This window comes from Psammomys obesus, unplaced genomic scaffold (assembly GCF_907164565.1).
Source record: "Psammomys obesus unplaced genomic scaffold, mPsaObe1.curated_primary_1811, whole genome shotgun sequence".
NCBI classification, from domain to species: domain Eukaryota; kingdom Metazoa; phylum Chordata; class Mammalia; order Rodentia; family Muridae; genus Psammomys; species Psammomys obesus.
Window position 1 is genome coordinate 6,426,800 of NW_026596120.1, and position 25,822 is coordinate 6,452,621.

A 25,822-nucleotide genomic window follows, 5' to 3' on the forward strand; every position below is an offset into this window, starting at 1 on the left:
CCTGAGGCTTACTGATGGGCCAGCCGGGAGGCCAGTAAGCCTTGGTACTGGGGTTACAGATGCATGCCTGTTGTAGTTGGCTTTTATGTAGATGATCAGGATCCAAACGTAGATTTTCAGGCTTGCATAGCAAAGCACTTTACCCGCTCAGCTATCTCCCCAGCCCTTGGTGTTTTAAAGTATAAAATTCTTCCAAATAATTCTTGAAAACTTTACCTCTCTCTATAAACATTTATCATGTATATTAATTTCTACGTATTCTGGACTTCTTAAGATAACTTTAATGCAGCTGAGATTTACCCATGTATTTATGTTTTCTACATTTTCAAGCTTCCATTTTTAGTAAGATTCTCCTACCCAAAGAAGTCTCTGTAGTATTTTTAAATGTCAGTCTAGTGGTAGAATAGCATTTGTTTCTGAGGTTATTTTATGTTAAAAGTGTCTTCAGGGCTGGAGGTATAACCCAGTGGGTAGAGCACACTTTTAGCATGCTTGAGGCCTTGGGTTCAACCCTCAGAACAACGTAAAAAATAAATAAATGAAAAGTGTCTTTAGAGCTGGTAAGATGCCTCAGCTGACAAAGGCGTTTTGGCAGCAAGCCTGATGACCTGAGGTCAGTTACAGGGTTACATGGTGGAAGAAGAGATTGGGCTTCTGAACTCTACATGGACACTAAGGCAAGAATGTGGCCACTCACCACCCCTCACACACACACACAAGTGAGAAAAAAAAAAAGTTTGAAAGTATCTTCATTACATATTGAATTCTGAAAATGTTTTCGCTGGGCATAGAATTTTTTTCCCAGCAGTTGGGAGATACTATTATTAATATCAATAGCATGTGAAAGATAACCTTTAAAATGTATAACTTAATAAAAATATTTTTAGCAGGCTTATGATCAGAAGAACATTAGACGAAGAGTTTACGATGCTTTAAATGTGCTAATGGCAATGAACATAATTTCAAAGGAAAAAAAAGAAATAAAGTGGATTGGCCTGCCTACTAATTCTGCTCAGGAATGTCAAAACTTGGAAGTAAGTAGGAAGTGCTGTTGGGTAGATTTTTTTTTTCCGTGTTTGTTTTTGCTTAATATGCAAGATAGTTTCCTTTAGAAATATAATCATGTAATACTAAAATATTCCTAGTTCATGTTTACTGTCAATACTTTAAACTCCATGGAGGATTTTGAATTGGTAGGTCATCTAACAGATCTAACATGAATAATTATTTTGATGCAAAGTAAGTCTGTAAGCATGCAGACAATAGCTTAGGCTAGTGGCTTGTTTCCTATGTTGCTTATCCAATATCCTGGATATAACTACAAAAGTTAAATGTACCTTTGACTCTACTTTCAATAAGTGACAGAATGGCATTTCGTACATAGCTCTCACTAATTTTGGAACAATGTTAAAAAGCATTTTTAGCTTGGTTAATTTTAAGCACTCTAGAGAAATTTCCCTGAGTGTGTTTCCTGACATAGTTTCTAAATTTGCTCATTATAATCTTACTGTTATAACAGTGAATAATATGAACTAAGATTAATAGTAACTCTTAGAAATAATTACAGATTTTACTCAGTACCTTTATACTTCACCCCCACCTAAAAATTGAAATATATATATATATATATACACACACACACATATATAATATATGTATATAAACATTATATATATACATATATATATATTATTGTTCTGGTGAATTACAAAAACAAATACATTCATCAGGGCCAAGGATGGTGTTTTTATGTGCTACAATAGAAGTGTCTCCCTTTCTCTTTTTCTTGAATAGAATTTGAACATCATTTTAATTACATTATGAATAATACTAAGCTGATTCTAAAGACTCATAACCTAAAATCTATTAACATTACCATGTCTTTAACCGTAGAAGAGACAAAGTTTAACACTGAAATCAAGACCTCAAGAAACTGTTGCTTTAGTAAAGGAGATGAGAAATAGAAGAGTTTTCAGAAAGATGATTTACTTTGGGCTCAAGATAACAACTTTGTAGTAGAGCTCTTGCCAAGTATGAATGAGGCCCCAGGCTCCTCTCAGGAGTGAGAAAGGAGGAGGGAGAGAGGAGGAACAACCATGAAAAAAAGCATCTAAATTCTCTTAGAGGAAGGGATAAGTTAAATTTTTACCGAAGAGATAATCAACTAGTTCGTTTTTGAGAGGGAACAGAAGTTTGTCAGATGTTTACCAGCATTCAGTGGACCAAGACCGGTACAGGAAAGTCTTATAGTTAAGTGTGGCCAAGATACATGGATGTAGTGAAGTGATAGAGTAGAATTCTGAATGCTCTGCAGTGTAGATGTGATCTGGAAACCATAGGTAGCTATTCTTTAAATGCTGGGTCCAACAGTGCCACCTGAAATTTTAACATTTGGAAGTGGAGGCAGACAAGATCCTGTCTTGACTGGATTATATAGTAATAGCTTGTCTTAATTTTTTTTTTTTTTTTTTTAAGAAAAGTACCTGGTAGAAAGGGAGGGAAATGTGATAGAGAAGAAAGGCTTGGATATGGTCTGAGTTAAGTAGGTCAGAGAGGCATGTTAGAGAAAGGATGGATGTGGCTGTAACCGGCAGGTAGGGCTTAGCCTTTATTCTTACAGCAGTGTCACAGGGGTTCATGTGACTCAAGTAATACCGAAGTGGCAGTGGCTATAGAACTACGAAAAGGAACTCCTAATACAGACCAGAGTACGTAGGGAACAAACAGGATATTGTTGGAGCAGACAAGAAAGATGCTTCACTTGGTGTGTCAGAAAAGAAAGCAAGCTAGATAAGATGTCACATACTTGTATGCCCAGCACTTGGGAGATAGGCAAGAGAATCTTGGGTTTGAGCCTAGCATGAGTGAGCTACATGAGGAAACCCTATCTCAAAATCCAACAACAAAGGATGAAAGTATAACTTTATTTTAACGATTTCTTTGGGGGCTGGAGAGGTAGCTCAACAACCAAGAGCACTTGCTGCTCTTGCAGAGAACCAGGGTTCAGTTCCTGATACCCACATAGCTCAGAGCCATCTGTAACTCCAGGGGAACCAAATGTCCTCTTCTGGCCTCCAAAGAAACCAAACACCAGGCACACGTGTGGTGCACAGACAAACATGGAAGTAAAACACTGCTAAAATAAAAATAAATCTTTTAAAAAATGATTTAAAGATTTGTTTGTTTGTTTGTTTGAACTTATGTTTTAAAGATAGAGAAGCAGAGACGGATAGAACGGATAAAGCAGAAACGGGCCCAACTACAAGAACTTCTCCTTCAGGTAAAGATCTGGCATATTTTTCACTATTTCCTCGCCCATAGGGCGTTTCTCTGCTTATTTGCTTCTAACACCCAGGGTGTTTTGTAGTTGTAGTGCCATCAGGCGGTATCTGGAAGAATACTACAGCCCCTCACATGGTAGCTCATTGTCTCAAATGCTCAGCCTTTTAGGTGGTCCAGCTGTCACATTTAACCCCCTACCTAACTCCCAGGTTCCCACCTTGAATGTGGCAGTTCCCTTTGGGTGCTCACCCTTACCCAGGAGTTGGACTGTCAAGGAATTTGGTTTTTGTTGTTTTGTCCCTTTGGTGGGATCTTAACTGGTATCCCAACTGTTGAGGCAGTTGTGGCCTGACGTAGTCCCCCCATCCAGTCTGTACTGTCTTCCACCAGAGGCAGACATAGGTTCCCTCTCAGAGGCAGGATGAGTCCCGCTTTGTGCTGAGAAAATATTTCTGCTCCAAAAGGGAAGCAAAATGAGGAATGAGTTTTGGAAAAGACGGTCTCTCCATTGACAGGCAGGAGACTCTGTAATACATCTCAGAAGTGGGCCCAATTCATCTCTGAAAGTGGCTCTTTTCTGGGACTGAGGACACTTCAATATGGCCCTTCCTTGGGAAGCTTTCATAACAGCCAGTAGGTTATTATGTCATTTGTCCTTTATCTGTCCCTTTCCAGGTTGTTTGCAATATACTGGGGTAGTGGTCCAGACAAGCTCTCACTTGGCTTAGCCACCAGTGTTGGGAATTTCCTGTGAATATCTGGGGCTGATGGGTGAAGAATTTGTCTTTTAGGAGTGCCTCATCCTCCATGGACTTGGGGGTTACATTAGTATATTTTCACAATAGTTCCCTTTTCTGTCTGGAGAAAAGTAATAGGTTCACGTTCTCTCTGGCAAATGATGTGGGCTGAGAGCAGCTGAGGTATTTGATCCCTGCTTTCCTTAAGTCCTCTAAAACATGAGTGGGTCACTCAGAGGGGCTACCTGGACTCCTGTGGGAACTTAGGCCTTTGCGTCTTGGCTCTGGGCCATATGGTAGTCATTACCAACCGCTATTGCCCATTCTTTTACCTTTCTTTTTCTAAGGTCAAGGTCTAAAATGAACATGAAATCTCTTCAGGCAATGCTGTAAAGGCTTTTAGCTGCTGGGAGATCTGTATATACTGGTCAGTGTTCCCAGTAAAACTACCTAATTCCCCTTGATATCTTCTTTCCCGCCCCCCTTTGGTTTTTCAAGACAAGGTTTCATTATGTAGCCTTGGTGGCTGTCCTGGACTTGCTTTGTAGACCATGCTGCCCCTTTTGATATCTTTAAGCTCTGCTAACAAGAAGGCTCTATAAACAGAGGTAGGTCTAAATTCTCCCCTCATTTTCTGCAAGGGAACTCTGCCAGAGGCCTCAAGGCAGTCAGGAAGCCTCAGGCTGAACAACTTTAGTTCCTCTAGGGTATGATGGGTGGAGTGTGGGGGAAAACAGGGCAGCCAGATTACGGGGTTACAGGACTAGTAGTGAGTCTCTTGATGTCGGAGGTGCAGAGCCAAACCAGAAAGTCTGTCAAAAGAGCAGGATTGACCTGAAAATTGTGGTCATGTGGTCTTGATGATAAAAGAAAGTTGAATATATAGGGATTGTTAGATCATTTTCCCTCTCTTGCAGAATTGAGTCGGTTGAAGGATAGCATAATTGAGGATCCCCCCTGAGGCATCTATCTTTTTTTCTTTTCCTTTTCTTTAAGACAAGTTCTCTCTACATATCCCTGGCAGTGCTGGAACTCACCTTGTAGACCAGGCAGGCCTCAAATGCAGAGGTTCACATGCCTCTGCCTTCGGAGCGCTGGGATTAAAGGTGTGCACCACCATACCCTGCTTATGGCAGCTTTTTTTTTTTTTTTTTTTTTTTTTCATCAGCACCCAGAGTTATGGGAACCATGCTTTCCAACAAAATCAGATTTTTCTAAGAATCTGAGAGTCTAATTCTTAATTCTGCCCATTGCGAAGGGGGTCAGGTAGTGACTTGCAGAGGAATCTTAGAGCCCTTTTATCCTTTTGCAACGTGAAGAAGGAGAAAAGATCGAGAAGTCTTGGCTTGTAGTTTCTCTTTCCCTATCTGAATTCCCTTCCACCTGGAGGGGCATCTCCAGCCTGTTCACAGAGGACACTTAGTCCTGTCTAATGATGTAGGGCCATAATCACCTTTTTGTCCCAAGTTCCATCTTGTTGATGCCACCATCCCTGAAAACACTCCTTGCAAGAAGAGTATCAGTCACAGAGAGGGTGGATCCTCAATGAGGAGTGGCCTAAAGCCATTCCTGATAGGGCAAGGGTTATCTAATTGGGAGGAAAATGGCTGTAGTCCCAAGGGTCATCAGGGTAGAAAAGTACGCAGTGCAGCCAGTGGACATCGGCAAGGGATATCACTTTTAAGAACATGGCTGTAATTTTCTCTGAGTGGTACTGGATGGGAATACCCTCAAAAATGGGACTGTCAGCCTGGGTTATAATTAATAGAGTGCTTGCTTAGCTTTTGCCATACACAAAGCTCTCGGTTCTGTCTCCAGCATTTCATAAACCAGGTTTAGTAGTACATCCCTATAATCCCAGCATCTGGAAACCAGAAGCAGGAAAATCAGAAGTTCACAGTCATATTCATATACATAGCAGGTTCAAGGCCATGAAACCCTGTCTGAATCAGTAATAAAATAGAATAAAACAGGGTTTTCAAAATGTTTTAAGTGCTTAACACAAAGAATAGAGCTGGGTTTTTATTTTCCCTGTTTATACCAGAAACATGTCAACAATTTTTAAATCCTAATTTTTTTCTTCTACTTTCTCTCAAGCCAAACATTTATAGAAGATCTTAACCTGAGGGCAGCCTGGTAGCATTTATAGCATTAGGTATCTCTAGACTATAAATGAAACTCAAATTATTATTAAAAACAGTAACTGCAAGTTTTCTGTAGACATACAACTCAATTCCTCTTAATGTTTCATTTTTATTCCTTTTATCAAATGAGACTTACAAAGTAGTCATAGAAAATAAATTATTCGGGTTGTCCCTGTACATTGTTATGGCTAAGCTAGTTTGATTTTTCTTAGTATGTCACAACTCATTGTTGTCACGACCCAGATTAACTACTACCTACACACCACCACTACCCTTTATCTCTGTGTGTTAGTTACTTTTCTCACACACGCTAGTCAGGGTTAGTTATCAACTTACCACTGCCTAGAGCCTTCTGAGAAGGGAGTCTCCGTTGGAGGATCGCCCAGATCAGATGGCGTGTCTGTTAGGGTTATCTTGATTGTTAACTAACGTAGGAGAGGCCAGGCCACCGTGGAAGCCGCCATTCCCTGGGCCAGTGGTCTGGGGCTGTATCAGAAAGCTAAATATGGGCCTGTAAGCAAGCCAACAAGTTTCTGCTTCAGAGTTCCTGTTGAGTTCACCTGCGATAGTAAGGAAAGCAACCCTTTCCTTCGCCAAGTTGTCTTTGGTCAGAGTATTTTATCACAGCAACAGAAAGTAGCTAGAACATGACCTCACTCAATATTATCCAGACAGTCCCACAGAGGCATGTCCAGAAGTCCATCTTCCAGGGGAGTCTCATCAGGCTGACAGTTGAGATAAGTAACTTGACTACCTTATACCTATATATAACTCATTCCTTTTATGTGCATAATCATCCTTTCCTGCCTTTAAACCTTTTCACTAAGGAACACATTTAAAGCTGTTCAACCTCTGGAACAAATGAAATTGAGTCTGAAAAGAACAAAAAGCCAAAGGGAGTCAATAAAAGGGCAACAAATAAGGAAGTCAGTGCACAGTACGTGGGAGGTAATTTTATTTTTACTATTAAAATAACAATATTAGGTTAGGAATGTAACTCAGTGATAGAGTTCTTGCCTAGAGGCTTTTGCTTCACTCTCCAGCACTGCAAAAACAAGACTGAAATAACAGTATGTTTCAAGTGCTTTCATCATCTAGGACAAATTTGATGCTATTAAACAGTGAGTTTTAAGTATATAAGGATTCTTCCTTATCACTGTTTATGTTTCATCAGAGATTGAGGCTCTCCTAAGGACAGCATGAGGGCCACAAAGTTGGGTACTGTCTGAACAGCTCCCAGGGAAATGTGGTCTAGTTCAGGTCTTTGCCCTTAGTGCCCATTCTAGTCTGAGGAATCTGAATATGACATGAGTATATAGGTATACAAATCAAACACTTGTTGATAGTAAACCATAAAGAAATTTATTTCAGAGTAATTCTTGTTAGAAAATAATTTTACTGTTTAGTAAAGACAAGGCAAATTTGCTTGCATATGAATGTTGTTCTTTATTTATTTATTTTTTTTACATATTTGAGGCCAGCATGATGGCTAGTAGGTTAAGTCACTTTGAATGTAAATCTGAATTCAGTCCCCAGAATGCCACATAAGGCAGAAGGAGAGAACCACATTCCCAAAGTTGCCTTTATGACCTTCTCATACAAAGATAATAATAAATTTAATTTTTTAAGAGTTAAAGTTTGGCCAAAAATCTTTGATACTGCAGGTCAGAAAGTGTCATCAATGTCTTTCAAAGTGATTATCATTTTGATTTTATAATTTTCAGAGAATGTCACTTTGTGTAAGTATGTCATACAAGATGGTAGAAATAGGTTTAGGATAGTACAAAATTTGTTTAATTCTTCTCTAATCTCAAGTCAAAATTAATTTAATGATTTCTTAATCTCAAGAAACTTTGTTGCTATCTTCTGGGGACATGTTTTCTCTATATAGCCTGTGGCTGTCCTGGAACTTAACTTATGTAGACCAGGCTGGCCACAAATTCACAGAACTCTGCCTGTCTCTGCCTCCCAAGTGCTGGGATTTAAGCTGTGCACCGCCATGTCCGGCTCGAGCAACAGTTTTTAAAATCAAGCATTCTAACCCAATTTAATCTAAAATAAACATTTTATGTTTACATGCTGAGAAATGATAGTCTTTGTTTTCCACAACTGATTATATTTTCTACAAAAGTAGAAAACTCTGAGTGAAAGCATTGCAGATCTTACACAGTTGTCTTAACTGGTGCTTCAGGCATTGTTGCATGCTGTGAGGCCTAAACAGCGCAGTGTTTGTGTTGTGACCTCAGCTTCAGTAAAATTACACGCTACGACACAGGCGAGTGCTGTCTGAAACACCACAGGTTCATGCTGTGGTAGAATTTGAATTCATTTTTGTCATTATGATTCAGAAACCTTTTACAGTTGCCAGTTTTTTGTTTTTTGTAACTCACACATTCATTCACATGACCTCATCTGGAATCTCAGCCCACAATGGAAGAAGCTGTATTTTCACAGAACGATGGCAAGTCTGTCCTCCCAGCACTTGGGAGGGAGAGGCACAGGGATCAGGAGTTAAAGATCTGCCTGGACGTCTGTAAGTCAGGTGGTCAGTCAATTAAAGCTATGTTCTAGAAGAAGGGAAGAGAAGTTATAGGATGTGTTTGACCACCTCATTCTTTTTTTCACTTCTAATTTCAGGACATTTTTCTCTGTATGTAAAATGAATTGAAATATAATCTACTCTTGGTTTTTAGGAACAGAAATTACAGAGAGCAGTAACTTAAGTTTGATCATCATATGATAGTGGTAGTTTTGATAGTGGTTGATACTGGTGATTAGATAGTTAATACTGGAATAAATTGGTGTTCCTTCTGAAAAATGAATTTTAAGAGACAGTGTTTATTTTCTAGGAAGATAGTACCCATTTCTTGTAAACCAAACTTTAGTTAAGGACTCAAGCCTGAAAATAAACAATTTTGAACATATATTACTAAGATTTTTTTTAAGTAAGTTGAGTTTGGGAGTTTTGAAAGAGAGGCAGCCTGATTTTTTTTTTTTTAATTAGGCTGTCTTACCTAATTAATAATAAAGTCACTTTCTTTATCTTTTGAGTAATAATTATAATGAACAGTGATAAAGTTCAATATGTTGTATACTTTATATTAAGCCTCAGTTTTCTACTCAGGAAAATAATCAGGTTGGGGAAGCTTGGACTGGATTCCAAATGTACTCTAAACTATGCAAACCTTAGAAGCCATTGTGGCAGGAATTTTGGGCAAGGCAAGTTGGCAAGGGCTGGGAACCTACTGTCTTGAAGCCAACTAGAACAATGCTGCTTCCGTCCATCTGTTTTCTTTTGTGAGTGTCCCAAATGTCATCTTGAGAAAGAATTCTCTAGTTTAAAGAAATTGTGTATATTTCTGGGCTAGGTATCCTAAGCTCAGGATACTGTGTGAGAGGGAGTGAGTCAAAGCTCACATGGGATCACTTTGAAGAGAACTGTAGCCTTTCTGCTCTACCATAGTTCTGAGAGCCTGTTTCTCTAGAAGATGGAAACCAGAGGCCACAATATTTACCTTAGTGAGACATCATTGAAATGTATGTGTTTTGCTGGCCTGGTGGCTCATGCCTTTAATCCCAGCACTTGGGAGGCAGAGGCAAGTGGATCTCTGTGAGTTTGAGGCCAGCCTGGTCTACACAGCGAGTTCCAAGTAAGCCAGAGCTGTTACACAGAAAAACCCTGTCTTGAAAAACCAAAAAAAAAAAAGTATTGTGTTTTACCCTTGAAATGTGTTTATTGAACTTAATCATTTTAATTTTTTATCATGTTTAATCCTTTTAAAATTCACTAGTACAGATCGGCTACCTGTTTAAATACTCTAACTTTGAAATAGATACTTAAAATGTATTACATTAATTCATTTAAATTCCAAGTCACTTTTTCATATCAAATGACCACCTTTTGTTTATTGAACATTACAGCAAATTGCTTTTAAAAACCTGGTACAGAGAAATCGACAAAATGAACAACAAAACCAGGGCCCTCCAGCTCTGAATTCCACCATTCAGCTGCCATTTATAATCATTAATACAAGCAGAAAAACAGTCATAGATTGCAGCATCTCCAGTGACAAGTGAGTGGGGACCCAGGGGCGGGGCACAGGGCTGGCATTCTGTTAATGTTCTCCCAGGTAAAGATGGTACACTCCACTATCTGCAGCCCTTCAAGACTGCCTTCCGTGGGGTTTGTGAAATGCGTCCTCAGGCGTGTGTGCTGTTACTTATCCTTCATAGCCCCTTTCCCCATGGCATGCCTGTGGCATACAGATGGTGGTACCTGGGTCCAGTCTGGCATGTGTGACCCTTGTGTGGTAAGTGCAGTAAGACAGACCATCCATCACTCAGGGCCCGGGGGGAAGTCAGTTCATTGGTGAGTCACTGGTGACTTATGGTGAGAATATATCAGACCAGTGTTTGGCAATTGTTTCATTTTATTTCTATTGTACTTACGTAAGTTCTATTTGCTACTTGCTTTTTGTTTGTTTGTTTTATTTTGTTTTATTTTATATTTAAGGGGTCTCACCCAGCAGTGGTGGCACACACTTGAATGCCAGCACTTGTCAGGCAGAGCTCTGTGAGTTCAAGGCCAGCCTGGCCTACAATGTGAGTTCCGTGACAGCCAGGGCTACATAGAGAAACCCTGTCCTGGAAAACAAAACAAAAAAATAAAGAAGGGATCTCATTGACTTCATCTTCCTTCCACCACCTCACACATGCTGAGATTAAAAAGTGTTCTATCACACCCACTGCTTTCATTTATTAATCAGTAAGTGAACAGTAAAGTCTTAGTGTAAGACTGGGGAGACAACACAGTGACTAAAGAGTTTGCTGGACACGCTGGGTCCTGAGTTTGGATCCCCCGAACCCATAGAAAGGCCAGGTGTAACTATTTGGCTGTAACCTGAGCTGTGGCGCAGGGCTGGGGAAGGTAATGACAAAAGAGACGGGGGTGCCGGGGATTGCTGGCCAAGCAGCCTAGCCCAAACAGCAAGCCTCAGGTTCATTGAGAGAACCTGTCTCAGAAAAGCAAGTTGGAGACTGAAAGAGGAGGACACCCAATGCCCTCATCTGGCCTCCTCACATGTGAACACCTGAGTTAGTAAATCTTTTAAAAATATTTTTAACGATCTAAATAATTGACACCATTCACTTTACCAAGTAAGAGTAGCACTTTTTCCAAAGTGTGTGTTGTGTTTGTGTGTTGCCCTTCCTTCTTGAGGAAGCTGTCGGTGCACAGAGGGCGAGACAGGCTTCAGCTGTGGACTGGGCCCCTCCGCCCGCCTGCCCCATAGAGCTCTGTTTACACAGGCACACTTGGAGGGCTCCAGCACTCCTACTTCCCAGCCTTGTGAGGGTGAGTGAGAGAAGGCTCCTAAACAGCCTGAGCATTGCAGCGTTTTACAAGTTCTAGCTGCTCTTCTGAGGGAGCAGCAGTTTACATTCTTTAAAGTCCTCAGCCTCTTTGAGAGCTCATTTTTTTCCTCCACAAAAATAAAAATTAGGGCCAGCAAGATGGCTCAGTAGATAAAGGTGCTTGTTGCCAAACCTGAGTCTAATCTCAAAACCCACATGGTGGGAGGAGACAGCCAACTCTAAAAGTTCTTCATTGACCTCCACACATGTTCCGTGGCACACACACTAAAATGATGTGTACGAAATAAAAAACAAAAAAATTAAAATCAAGTATTTAGTTTGCCAGTTTATAAAAGCTGTAGCTAAACTCATACAATATCTAACCCAGTAAAATGTTACATGTCAGAATAATTCCTCATATATACTCAATAATGACTCTCCACAGAAATCTGTGTCTAAGAGGACTGTTAACATCATAACACCGAGAAGTCTTCAGAGGGTTCACATCTTCAGAGGTGAACTACAAATGTCACACTATGACACGCCAACTGTGATTACTCTCTGAAGGTAGTCTCTTCTTTCATGAGGGACTGTAAAATTCTCTTCTTAGCTGAGAGGGCTTCAGTGGCTGAGCAAACAGCACATAATCCGCTAGCCCAGTTCACTGGAGGTGAGGAAACATCACTATGAGTTGGCCAGCATTGGCCAGCCAGGAGAACTGCATAAAAGAGACCCATCTTTAAAAATAAGCATAATGATAATTAATAATAAATTATTTAAAAAGAGAGAGTTTCAAGAAAATTGGAAACCATTTACCGTAGCAGATTTTGGACACTGTTCACCGAGGCTGAGATCTAGTTTGGTTCTATACCTTGGGTGGCCACTGACTCATGCCTTGCCTGGCACCCCTTCATAGAGCAGCTTGTGCACGCTTGTCTTTTGAGGTAGGTCAGTAATCTTGTCTGTCAGTTACTTTGGTGAGGCAATCTTCCCCTTAATTAGCCAGGAGGCTTTCCCACAGCGAAATTAAGTTTACAAAGCCACCTGCGTGTAAGAGATGCCTGAACTCATCCCTCTGGCAAGGACCCATTTTACTTTACTTTCAAGCTTGTTAATGTACTTTATTCAGACTCGTATACTTCGGCATCTTGCTTGGAGTTGTAAGTTTGCCCTGATGTAAAATGTCATGTAAGTTTCAACCTCACATGATTTCACTAGAGAATTCCATAACAAGGTAAAACCCACTAATCAGAGCCTGCACTAGAACAGTTCTGTCTCTACAGAACTAGGCCCTGTAAATGAGGCCTCAAGGCCTGGCCCACAGGGAGTCAGCTCTGTCCTTCCACAGATTATTTCCTAAGGATCAAGCTTGGGCCACATCTTGCTAACCACCATCTTTGCTTCTTGATTGTTGTGCTGTATAGCAAGACATCTAAACTGACTGCTCTTCAAGAACAGTCTGATAGGTGCTGTGTACTCTATATGTGGTGCTTTTTTGTTGTTTGTTTTTGTTTGTGACAGATTCTCACAATGTAGACTAGGTTGTGTTAGAACTGAGATAGCTTTAAACTCACAGGAATCAACTCTGTAATGTGGTGCACGCCTGTAATCCCAGCACTCAGGGAGGCAGAGGCAGGTGGATCGCTGTGAGTTTGAGGCCAGCCTGGTCTACAAAGTGAGTCCAGGACAGCCAGGGCTACACAGAGAAACCCTCTCTTGAAAAACCAAAAATGAATGAATGAATGAATTCACAGGCATCACCCTGCCTTAGCTTCCAAGTGATGGTATTAGAGGCACGAACCACCATTCTCAGGTCTGTGACAATTGCTTAAGATATTTTATTCTTTAGCTCCACAAGACAGGATTTGGCTGGGTTTGGTTTGTTAAAATTGTCCTTCCATTTGGGTCTGCAGAGATGGCTCAGCAGTTAAGAGTACTGGCTGCTCTTCCAGAGATCCCAAGTTCAATTCCCACAGAGTGGCTCACAACCATCTGTAGTGGGATCTGATACCCTCTTCTGTTCATGAAGACAGAGTACTTTTGTATATAAACTCCATAAATAAATCTATTTTTAAATGTCTTCCATTTAAGTCAAGTGTGTTTAGTTCAAGTACCTGAAGTCCCACCTACCTAAAAGGTTCCCTTGAGTCCAGGAGTTCAAGATCAAACTGCAGTGTAGCACAGCTCCTCTCAAAACAAAGGAGAGGTCTTTATGATTGATAGAAGGATGCTGTAGGTAGCGTTGACTCAGGAAAATAAATTTCCTCAAGGTTAATCTGCCAGTCTGCTATAGATCATACCAAGTTAGAAAGGCCTTTTTCTATGACAAACTGTAGACAATCTTGGAAAGTGCTGGGTTTAGGAAAGAATCTCTTTCTCCTGTCTGTGACATCACTGAAGCTGAAGTGTGTAAACTTCTGGCTACCAGCCCGGAAAGGCCGCAAGTGCTTTTCCTGGGAAAGACCAAGCCCTCTGTTGTTGGCTGAGCATAAGCCCTTGTTCCATTCTTTAAAGTGCAGAAAAGCCTGGGGTATAGTTTAGAATGCTTTTGTCAAGCATTCTCAAGGTCTTGGGTTCCTCCCTAGCATGACAATAAGTAAATTAAACAAAGCACAGGATATAAAACCTTTTAGAGATTCTCTATAGCACCAAAACCCCCATTCCTGCTTTATTTTTTAAAAACAAGATAGTTGAATTTATGTATTTCAGGATGACATGCGTGTGTGTGTGTGTGTGTGTGTGTGTGTGTGTGTGTGTGTGTGTACATGAGATCTAGGGAATTGGACTTAAGTTATCAGGCTTGGTGTCTGAGCTATCTCACTTGCCCCTTCTTTCTGTGCTTTATTTTGCAGGTTTGAGTACCTTTTTAATTTTGATAACACCTTTGAGATCCACGATGACATAGAGGTACTGAAACGGATGGGAATGTCCTTTGGTCTAGAGTCAGGCAAATGCTCTCTAGAGGACCTGAAAATTGCAAAATCACTGGTTCCGAAAGCTTTAGAAGGCTATATCACAGGTATGCTGGCTTCACTAACACACCCCTGATTGAATGTCAAACTGACATGTCAAACCCTCTCACAGAGTGCTGCAGTTTAGAGTCTTCTAGCTTCACCAAGTGGCATTCTTTAGTACTTTATTTAATAAGTTTGTGACCTTTTTTCCCAAAAATGAATGATTTTTAGAGGATTATAAATTTATGTCTGTACAGTATGTAGTACAGAAAAAAAATTGGCCAACTCAACACTAAGTTTAGGTCTACAGTGATGTTTTTCCTCTAATTCTGAGAGTTTAAGTAGTCGTGTAAAGATTTTAGTGAAAAGCTTGGTGGAAGTTTGGCTTTTGTTTTTGTTTGTAATTCTCTCCTAAGAGAGCTTAGAATAGTTTGTCAAAACAGAAACAAAAACAAAACAAAAAATACATAACTCACTTCACTCTATACTGTATGTATCTATTAAGCAGAACTAAATTAAGAGAGCAGACAGTTCTTCAATGTCTGTTGCTGAAAAAAAAAACCAAAACAAAACACCATGACCAAAGGCAACTTACAAAAGCTTATTTTGGGCTTAGAGTTACAGAGAGAAGAGAGTCCATGAAGGCAGCAAAACCATGCTATTGTTAAAGTCCTTGCAAGTCCACCATCCTGTCTGCGCCATTCTGCACCTTACATGCAACCTGCTCCTTGGACTTCTTCTTGCAGACAATATTGTGATATTTTAGCTTAGTTTAGTCTCTAATCTTGACTTTTTCACCTCAGGTTCCCAAGGATTATAGGTATATATCACACTCTGGCTTAAAATTTATTTATTATTCATTTGCTTTTTTGTTTGTTTGGTTTTCTGTTTTATTTTGTTTTTTTTTTTTTTTTTTGAGACAGGGTTTCTCTGTGTAGCTTTGACTGTCCTGGACTCACTCTGTAGACCAGGCTGGCCTCGAACTCAGAGATCCACCTGTCTCTGCCTCCCAGAGTGCTAGGGTTACAGGCATGTGCCTCTATGCCCAGCTACATTTGCTTTTTTATTTTTTATTTTTTGAGGCAAAAACAAGTATGACAAGCTGTTTTCTGACATTGATAAATAAAATTACGTCTTTCTGGTTGTCTCACTGTAGCCCAGGCTGTCCTGGAACTCACTTTGTAGCCCAGGCTGGACTTTAACTTAGAGTATCCTGTCTCAGTTTCCCTAATGCAAGGATTACAGACAGGAGTTTTGCCATCTCCCTGGAGTGGTGTTTTCTTTAGTGATTTGATTTTAACTTAACATTATGTCTCTCAGATTCTTTTGTGTGATTAATATAGCTGAAATGTATACCATTTTACTCCTACATTACATTTGTTGCATGAATAGATTATCTTAGTGGTGATAAACTTTTAGGGTGTTAGTTTTGATTCTTCCGGTTGATATTAAGATTACAGTGCTACTTTGAACATTCTGTGATTGTGTCCTACTACTGTGTGCAAACATACAGATTGAAATTGCTGGATTTGCATTGGTGGGTCTTTAGCTTTCCCAGATGATGCCGAAATTTTTCAATTTGATTTTACTAGCTCTACATTTCTTTGGAAAAATTAAAGTATTCTGCTTTCCCAGTCAGCTTTTGAATTAAGAATTCACTCTCATAAAATGAAACATCTGTGTATGCGGATGGGTGTTTTGTCTACATGTATATATGTCTGTGCTACATGTGTATCTCATGCCCAAGCAAGCCAGAGCAGAGTGTCAGAATCACTTAGGACTGCAGCTACAGACAATTGTGAACCACCATGTGTGTTCTGGAAGAACGACCAATATTTGTAAACCCTGAGGCGTCTCTCCAGCCCCGTAAACACCCATTTGTAAAAGTATGTAATTCAGTGCTCCTTTCCCATGTTCACAAAAGTATTCAGCCGTCACCGCTGTTTAATTGCTGGACACCTTTTTCTCTTTCTTTTTTTCTTTCTATTTATTTAATTGTTTTGAGATGAAATCTCTGTGCAACTCTGGCTGGTCTCAAACTAACAATAGAGACCAGCTTGGTCTCGAACTCACAGATCCACCCACCTCTGCTTCCCAGTGCTGAGATTAAAGGTTTGTATGTCCTTTAATCTCTATGTCCAGCTCCTGGACATTTTTATAACCATGAAAAGAAACCCATGCCATTAGCATTCCCACATCCAATTGTCCCACCCCACCCCCCGGCAACTGGCAGTCAAATCTGGTTTTGTTGTTGTTGTTGTTTTGTCTTGTCACTATAGATTTGCCAGTAATAGACATTGCATATAGATGGAATTGAGCATCATGTGGCCTTTGTAGTGGCTTCTTCCACTTTGCGTGGTTTGCTTCATTTACTCAGTCACCCAGTCCATTTCATACCTTTGTATTAGGTGAGCATCTGCTTAGGATCAGAAGTGGTTCAGATTTGGGTGTTCCGTTCTTTTTTTGTTTTGTTTTGTTGTTTGTATCTTGACATTTTTAAATTTACCTAATAAAGTTATTTGAGACATGGAAACCAAAAACTAAAAATGAAATGTCTTTATGAATCATGCAATTGTACCCCATTCTTTATGGGGAATTTTAATGTGCCTGTGTTTAGGCATGAAATCAAGTGTGGAATTTCATACTTTTTGGCATTATGTCGGTGCTTAGAAAATTTTAGATTTTAGAATATTTCAGATTTGGAATTTTTGGATTAGGGAGGTTCAACTTGATTATACCCATTACTTTTTATTGGAAAATATTCCATTTTATGGATGTACCACATTTTCATTCATTCATTATTTGGTACGCATATAGGTTGTTTAGGCTTTTGGGTTATTTTGAATGATGCTACTTTTAAGCATTGTTTTGTAAGTATTTTGTTTTTTATAAACATTACTTCAGTTTTGTTGGAGTAGAACTGTTGGATTTTTTTATAAAAGGCCAAATGGTTTTTAAAATGACTATACCATTTTAGAATCTTGCTAAGTAATGTATGAGGCTTCTGATTTTTTTTTCACATCCTTCTCAATACCTTCCCCATCTCAATTTTTGTTAATAGTGATTGAATACATTAGTTTGTTCATGATAAATATATACTCCACCATCAAGTTACTTTCATCCCTGTCCATCTTTCTAATTTCACACTCTGGATGTAAAGTAGTAATTCACAGTGATTTTATTTAATTTTTCTACTGATTTAGAATGTTGCATCTTTTAATATAGTTATTGGCAACATATATATTTTAAGAACAAGACATAATTTCCTTTTTCTTATTAATTGAAAGAATATACTAGGTATAGTTATTAAAAAGAAAAATTTATGGGCTCTATAATTCATTTGTTTTCTACAAATTTGGAAATAGTGTAGTTTTCCTAATTCAACAATATTATATATTCTGCAATGTTTATGTGAACATTTAAAGGTTTTTGGCTTAGATTTCATCTAGAATTTCACATCACTTGTTTGGGTTGTTGTTGCTATTCTTTCCAAGATGGGCTGTCACTTGTCTAGGCTATAGTTAAACTCCTGGGCTCAAGTGACCCCTTGTCTGGGCCTGCAGAGGTGGACACCACTGTACATCTCTCTAACAGTTTTAATACTAGTGGTAAGGTGTATAAAACCGAATGTCAGTAAATGGTAGTTTGTTTTATCTGCTTGGTCACAAGTTTGTTGGCTAAGATTTCTGTTTTGTCTCAATGGAGTAAGTCAGTACCATCTCCCTTCTGCATGTGTGACCGCTGGGCCCTCTTGAACCTCAGTTCATCTGTCCCATTTTTGCACCGGTCCCTGTTCCCTTTGCTCCATGTTCTCTGGCACAGATCTTGCTATTTCATTAGTAGCCTCGTCGGACTGGAAGTCATTTCATTCAGCAGTGTCTGAATGAAAGGGCTCACTCAATAAATCACAGAACTATTTTCACTGATTCCCAGTGGAAAGGCTCAGGGTGATTAGCAGGCTCTGTGGTTTGCTCTCCTCATGACCTCATCTGCAGAGTGGGCTACAGATTTTCTTGTCAGTTCAAAGGGACATGTGGCATTAGTATGGAAACGGAGGGAGGGAATGGCTCTCGACAGGAGTGTGAGAACCACTGTGCAGAGCCTGGAATAATGTGAAAGAAACATGGGCTTTCTAAATTGATCTGAAATGTTCACAACTGAATAGCTGTGACCCAGCAGAAGGTTTCCACAGTTCTGTATACTAATTCATAGTCAGCACAGGATTCCAGCTTTAATTTCATCTTCTTGTTCAGACTTCTTCTTATTAAATGCATTCACAGTCTGCTATTCTTCTTAGAATTGAAGGCCTTCCCCCCCCCCCCCCCCCCGGCAGCTGCCTTAGCCTGTAAAGAAAAAGGCTCACAAGGCCAGTTTAAAACCAATGTAATCTTTTAGGTTCCTCATTCCTACATGGGGCATCACTCAATTGGCTAGACAGAATTCTAACCTTTATACACATGGCTTTGTATTTTTAGCACAGTGATTACAAAAATAGTACAAAACAGGGGATGGGTAGATGGCTCAGTGGAAACGAGCACTAGCCGCACAAACCCAAGTTTCATTCTCGAAACTCACACGGAAAGCTGTATGTGGTAGTATGTGTCTTTTATCTCAGAACTCCCGCAGGGAGTTGAGGAAACAAAGACCGGAGAACTAGCCAGCTTCGGAACAACTAGCCTGGGAGTACGCGGCATAGCAACAGAAACGAGACCCAGCCCCACCAAGCCAGAGGGCGACAACCAACTGCCAAAAGCCCACTGACCCACGCTCACACAGATCACTCACACACACACACACACACACACACATACACACACACACACACGAGAGCTCAGGGGCTGGCAAAGTGGTTTGGTGGGTAGAATGTTTGCTGTCAAGCCTGTTGACCTGAGTTTGCTCCCCAGTACCTACATGTGGGAAGGAGAAAACCAGCCGCTTAAAGTTGTCCTCTGATTTCCACACTCGTGTGTGGCATGTGCACAGCCACACATACACAGAAGTGAAAATAATAAAATAAATAAGTGTAAATTAAAAGTGCGATGAAAGCTTATTTGAGCAAAGTATATTTTCTGAGTATGTATTGGGCTTTGTCTTACAAGATTCTTTTTCTTTTCTTTTGTCTTTTTTGAGACAGGGTTTCTCTGTGTCTCCCTGGCTGTCTTGGAACTAGCTCTGTAGACCAGGCTGGCCTCAAACTCCGAGCTATGCCTGCCTCCACCAAAAACTTGCTGGGATTAAAGGTGTGTGCCACCATGCCCTGCAATGCGAGATTTTTTTTTTTAATAACTTATTTAATTTTATTTTATGTGCATTGGTGTGAGGGTGTCATACCACCTGGAACTGTTTGCGGACAGTTGTGAGCTGCCATGTGGGTGCTCGGAGTTGAACCCGGGTCCCTTGGTAGAGCAGACAGTGTTCTTAACCACTGAGCCATCTCCCCAGCCCCGCGAGATCTTTTTTTTAGGAAAGTGTTTCTAAAGCTTTCACTGTCCATAAAAGCCACTGTTGAAAGAGACTTTGTGCAGTCATTCAGCAATTCTGAGGTCCCTAGACATTCAGGTCCAGTTTTCTCTAACATTCTGTCCAGGGAGGGCCACACAGGTAACAAACAGTACAGTTAAGAACTGAGCTGTTGTGATGGGAGAAGCACGACATATGGAAGGAAAAAGGAGATGGCCGGGACATGCCCTTCTGGTTCCCTGTGATCTGAAGCACCTCATACTGTCTTCCCTTTATTAAAACTGTGATCACAGACCTGGAGACAGGGCCCAGTGTTGAGGTGTGCAGTGCTAGCTGGGTGTGGTGCTGCCTGCCCACAAAGCACTTGGGGAGGAAGAGGCAGGCGGATCTCTGTGAGTTTGAGGCCGGCCTGGTGTACAGACAAGTCCAGGACAGCCAAGGCTACACAGAGAAACCCTGACTCCAGAATGTGCAGTGCCCTTCCAGAGGACCCAGGTTCAGGTCCTATCACCCGTACAGCGTAACTTGCGTTCCAGAGACTCTAATGCCTTCTTTTGGCCTCAGGGGGTACCAGGCATGAAACTGGACACATGCAAGCAAAACACTCGTACGCTGGGGGAGTTGAGGGTGGGGGCTTCAATCGGGATATATAATGAATAAATTGTGAGGGAAAAACCAAAAATTTAAAAAAACACTTATACATGTAAATTTAAAAATGAACACATTATAGAAATTTCATTAAAAGCATGGGCTTTTTGGTTTTTGGGTTTTTTGTTTGTTTTGTTTTGTTTTGTTTTGTAGCTTTGGCTGTCCGGTCTTGCTTTGTAGACCAGGCTGGCCTCAAACTCAGATCTGCCTGCTCTGCCTCCCCGATTGCTGGGATTACAGGTGTGTGCCAAAAGCATGGCCTTTTAAAACAAGGACTGTTTGGAATTGTAAAGCAAATGACACCAGGAAAAAAAAAAAAAACTAGTTAGGACAAAGCATAGATCATTGATGAACAGTGGTATTGAGTTCACCTGCATACACTTAAAAAGACAGGACCTCAGGGGAGGAGGCCGGTTCAGCTGGTAATGCGTGATGCTGTACGGTACTCTCCAGCCCTGGGAGAAGGAGGGTGGGCTCCCTGGAGCTCGCTGACCTGCCGCCTAGCCTAAGTCTCAGTGAGAGGCCTCATCTCAGACACATCTGCAATCGTGTGCACACACACACCTATAATCGCACAGTGAGAGGCTGGGGAGTGGTGATGAGTGTGTCCGTCTCCCTGATCCGTAAGCTGTACGTTTTTCTTTCCCAAAATATTTCTGATTTTTCACGTCATCCCAGTCCTGGCTTTGACTGTTCACATCACAGTCCTGGTGTTCCGTGGTACAGACAACAAATGTCCAAGATAGTCCACATTCCAACCGCTGTACCCAGAAAGCTGCCCCATCAGTCAGGTCTTCCATAAAGAAGGCTAGAGAGACCCAGCTGTTAGGACTACAGACTGCCTGCAGCTCCTATGGGGCAGGTCACAGCTCTGGCTCGGGGCTCCAGCACCTCTCTCCATGGGCTTTTGTAAGCACACGTCCCCACTCAGCCCTTCACACATGCACCTGCTTTAAGGAAATGTCTCGAAAGAAGAGTATTGGAGAAAAAGGATGGTTTTACTCTGAATTCTTTCTCCCTGAAGTCTGCCTTCCTATTTTTTTTTTCCATTCTTGTTCAAGAATTTATTTGTGTTCCATCGCTACCTCCCCCCCTCCCCAAAGAAAGATGAAGAACTCCAAAGTTCGTCACAGGGCAGGAGAATTAGAATTGTCTGGCTCTCACTAAGACATGTAATCCATGCTTGCTTCAGACCGCAGCAGAACAGCCACAGACTCCAGAGCCCACATTCTCTGTATATTTGGTTGTTGTTGTTCTGTTTTTTTCTTGCAGATATCTCTACAGGACCTTCTTGGTTAAATCAGGGACTACTTTTGAACTCTACCCAATCAGTTTCAAATTTAGAGCTGACTACTGGTGCCACTGTGCCCCAGTCAAGGTATGTATTTTTCTCAAGGTGGGAAGAGCAAGCCAACCCCCCGCCCCCCGACTCTCCTGTGGAGAGCCAGCGCTGTGTTGCTGCTGCAGTGGGTGGACCAGGTTCATAGCAGATCTCCCCAGGGCACCTCCTTCCTGTTTGTCTTGTACAAAAAGATCAGAAATGTCTACAGTGCATTAATGAACCTGTATGTTTTTAACTTACTTGCTAGTGTAAACCAAGGGTTGTGTTTGGATGCTGAAGTGGCCTTAGCAGCTGGACAGTTGCTTGCCCCAAACAGTCACCAGTCCAGCAGTGCGGCCTCTCACTGCTCAGAGTCCCGTGGAGAGACCCCCTGTTCTTTCAACGATGAAGATGAGGAAGATGAGGAGGAGGACTCCTCCTCCCCAGAATAAAGAAGGAGAAAACTTGTGTTTTAATATTTGACGCTCATGTGTGTCTTTAGTGTGAGCTCTTGTGTTTTGAAATGATTGCTTCAGTCTTTGCCTTTGTTTGCATTTGTGTTTAGTGAAAACTAGAGAAACACAAGAAGCAAATCACATGAAGGCTGAGATGATTGAAATGAAAGTTAACATAGTGTGACTGAAAACTGAACAGCAGAGCAGTAGGGCACATCGCGAACAAAGCATGCTTTCTGAAGAGCTAGAGGGGGATGATCCATGAAGAACAGCCATGAATGAAGTTCATTTGTGTGCAGGGAGGTAGGGTTTAAAGACCCCATGATGTGTGAGCGTTTAGACTTGAAATTGCTGCAGGGAACAGTATGCAGCGGTGATCGTTTTCTCCCTCGCTGGTCTGTCGGTCTATCTATAGGCAAAAGTAACCTGGAAAGTCCCAGTGGGTGTAGCGCGAGGGATGTAGATCGCAATCCTTGTGCCTGAGGAGCACGGGAACGCTGAGCTAGTTGAAGTCTAGCTGAGGTGCTTCGTGCGTCTGCTGCCTTAGCCTCTAGAAGGGAGCAAGCGCTATCTTGTAAGTACCTCGGTGACATTTAGAATAATTGATGGTAAACGGAAGTGACCACTATGCATTGGTGCATAGGCGTGACTAGGGCTACTTCTGGAAGCCAAATAGAATAGCATTTCCATGTGCATTAAACCTTTGCCAGCACTGCCTTTTGCCAGCATCCTAAATTTGGAGTTTTACTAAGAAGGAAACTGTGCTTATGGTTTTAATCAAAGCTATGCAGTTCATACAGCTTTTTAATTTACAATGAAACAAAGAAGCAAATTCCTTTGACCAAATTGCTTGTCTGTAATTGTCTGCAGTGCTGTATGATTTTACCCATGTGCAATTTGTGAAAATGAACCAAATGTCACTACTTTTGTCTTTATTTCAAGAATATGGACATCATTGTTCTCCTGTACATGTTATCTTGTTCATATTTTCATTATCAAAATTACCTTATCAGATTTATTTCTGGGTAAATTGCATTTCAAACTAACACAATATTGAGTGTTTTTGTTGAAGCCTTGAACACTCCAGTTGACTGCATTCTTGCTAGTGTGGTATATCATGTGTGAGTTCAAAGCCAAAGATGCCATGAGGACACTGCAGTATGTCTGTGACTTCTCTCCTCGAAGGAGGAGGTGTGAGACGTCCACTGCCATGCCAAATCCAACTTGCTCACACATTAAGGCCTTGAAAGGGAGCAAAGAATGATAGAAGAGTCAATTCCGAGACCAGCTGAAGTCCCAGGTGTTTGTACTTAGCCTGTGTATCTGGTGTCTGTGAGTCCTTCAACAAGTTTACTTCAAATTGATGCTCTTTTCAGTCCTATGGGGAAGTACAGGCTCTATTCCCTGGGGCCTTTCTCAAGCTTGACCACTAAGAGCTGGAGGTAAAGGCTGTGGCTGGGTTCAGTATGTTACTGACGCCATTAACACGATAACCTTGAGTGTGCAGGTATGGCCTAGGTTTCGTTGAGAGGAAACTCATTCTGTCAGTGCAATCCCAGAGTGTTCAAGGGGCATAAAGGTCCTGGCAGGAGTCAAAGAGTTTTGTGTTGGCGTGAGTTCTGGAGCAAATCTCAGGCTGTCAGAGCAAAGCAGTCCAGAACGCAGCAGAGGCTGCCCTGCCAGCACTGCCATTTCTGTCTTTTTACTTACGGGAGACCAGCAAGACTTGGAGAAGTCAAGGGCCACAGATAAGTTTTCAGTCTGCAAAACCCTGAACGACCTCAGATTTGTCAGAACTTAAGGCAAATGCACGCCTTACACCCATTCCCTTACCAGACGGCAGAGTCCTTACAAGAGTTCTCAAGGGACTGTCTCTCTTTGCGTCCCTGCTGCCGTGCACTGTACGTGGACAAAGCTGGGGCTTTAAACAGGCAGCCATGCTGGGCACGCTGTATGCCTGTAACCCCGCATTTGGGAAACGGAGCCAGGAAGGTTAGGTCATAAAAGTCAGCCCCAGCTACATAGTGAGTTCAAGACTCTGTCTTGGGTTGGGGGAGCCAACCAAAGACCTAGTTTTTGTGCACCCCACCTCGGGACATCCTCGATACCCGTGTCAGGCTCTCAAGAGTAGGCCTGTTCCTCTGTGATGTACTGAGGACACCTTAAAACTAGACTGCACCAGGAGTGAAAATACATAGTTGTAATACTTACTTAAAGGCCAAAGGGTCCCCAGGGCCTTGAAGCCAGCCAGAGCTACATGAGGAGATCATGCTCCCTCCCCCTTAAAAAGGGGGGTGAGGCAAGGGAGGGTCCTGAATTGAGACGTTGAGAAAGATGAAGTCGGGTCTTTATCTCCCCTAAACACTGTTCTGGGTCCAACAAACACTGAATCATAATTGAATGCAGGAATCAAAATGGAAGGGCACAAAGGTAAATTGTGCTCCTGGCATCTGCGTTTCTCCGCGGGAAGGGGGCCCAGGGCCTTGCACACAGCCATTACCTGCCCCGGGAGTGCCAGTCACGCTGCTTAGTGAGGCGTTCAAGAGGCTTTTCCCTCCGGGGGGTCAGTTTGTTATACCTAAGTGTGGAGCACCACTGGCGGTCGGGTGTCACTGCCCTGGTCACTTACGCAACTGCCTCTGGCCTGCACACTCCATGTGAAGAACAGCTCCAGAGGCTACCCGGTGCTCGGCCCTCAGTGCTTAGCAGCCTCCTTCATCTGTCAGTGTTTGCATTTATTGTGCCTTACCTAGGAAGGAAGGGACTCAACCCTCTCTCCTTCCTCTAAACAGAACCCAGAAAACAGGCTGGTGGCCATGAGTTTGCATCTAACTCAATTCTTTTAAAGAAGTGGTGGTGCACACCTGTAATCCCAGCACTCAGGGAGGCAGAGGCAGGCAGATCTCTTTGAGTTTGAGGCCAGCCTGGTCTACAAAGTGAGTCCAGGACAGCCAAGGCTACACAGAGAAACCGTCTCAAAAAAAAAAAAACAAGAAGTGGTGGGGAGAAAAAAATCTGTCATTTTTGTTGTTTTGCCGGCTGAATGAAGATGATTCCTCCTGTTAGCAAAATTTACATTTGGAGCAGTAGCAGCACTCTACCAATTTTAGAAGCGAGTTCCGGAACTGTCCTCACAAAGAAAGTACCCTATCAGATGATCCAGATGGGGAAATGGCCTGCTGTATCCCCACATGGATTTCTAACTACTCTTTCTACAGCTGAACCGGTATCTTAAGTTAGAGGAAGTGATGCTGTTCCAACAACAGTGTGATTTATGCCCTGAGACAGTCTGAACAGACAGACGGAATAAGCAGATGACAGGCATGGCCTCTGCTGTGGTGTAACCACACCGAGTGAGAAATCTGCCCAGTTTTATAAGCTCACTTCCCAAACAAAATGGGTTGTCCTTACTCAATAAATCTGTGTCAGAAGGCCTTGAAAATTTGCCCCTTTAGTGATGAGTGTGGGG

General features: G+C 41.7%; 1 protein-coding gene across 9 annotated transcripts in view; it reads left to right on the plus strand.

Moving 5' to 3' along the window:
• Positions 1 to 23,321, plus strand: part of Tfdp2 (transcription factor Dp-2) — a 127,245-nt gene extending 103,924 nt beyond the window's left edge. For 7 of the 9 annotated variants that reach the window (XM_055629589.1, XM_055629591.1, XM_055629596.1 and 4 more), the window contains 6 exons: positions 888 to 1,034; positions 3,212 to 3,280; positions 10,085 to 10,236; positions 14,368 to 14,534; positions 21,850 to 21,955; positions 22,167 to 23,321. In XM_055629589.1, the coding sequence (XP_055485564.1) occupies positions 888 to 1,034; positions 3,212 to 3,280; positions 10,085 to 10,236; positions 14,368 to 14,534; positions 21,850 to 21,955; positions 22,167 to 22,350 (825 nt within the window). In that variant the 3' untranslated portion in view covers positions 22,351 to 23,321. The remainder of the gene's footprint in view (positions 1 to 887; positions 1,035 to 3,211; positions 3,281 to 10,084; positions 10,237 to 14,367; positions 14,535 to 21,849; positions 21,956 to 22,166) is intronic. The other 2 variants (XM_055629590.1, XM_055629592.1) reach the window with 1 other exon arrangement.
• Positions 23,322 to 25,822: the final 2,501 nt, after the last annotated feature.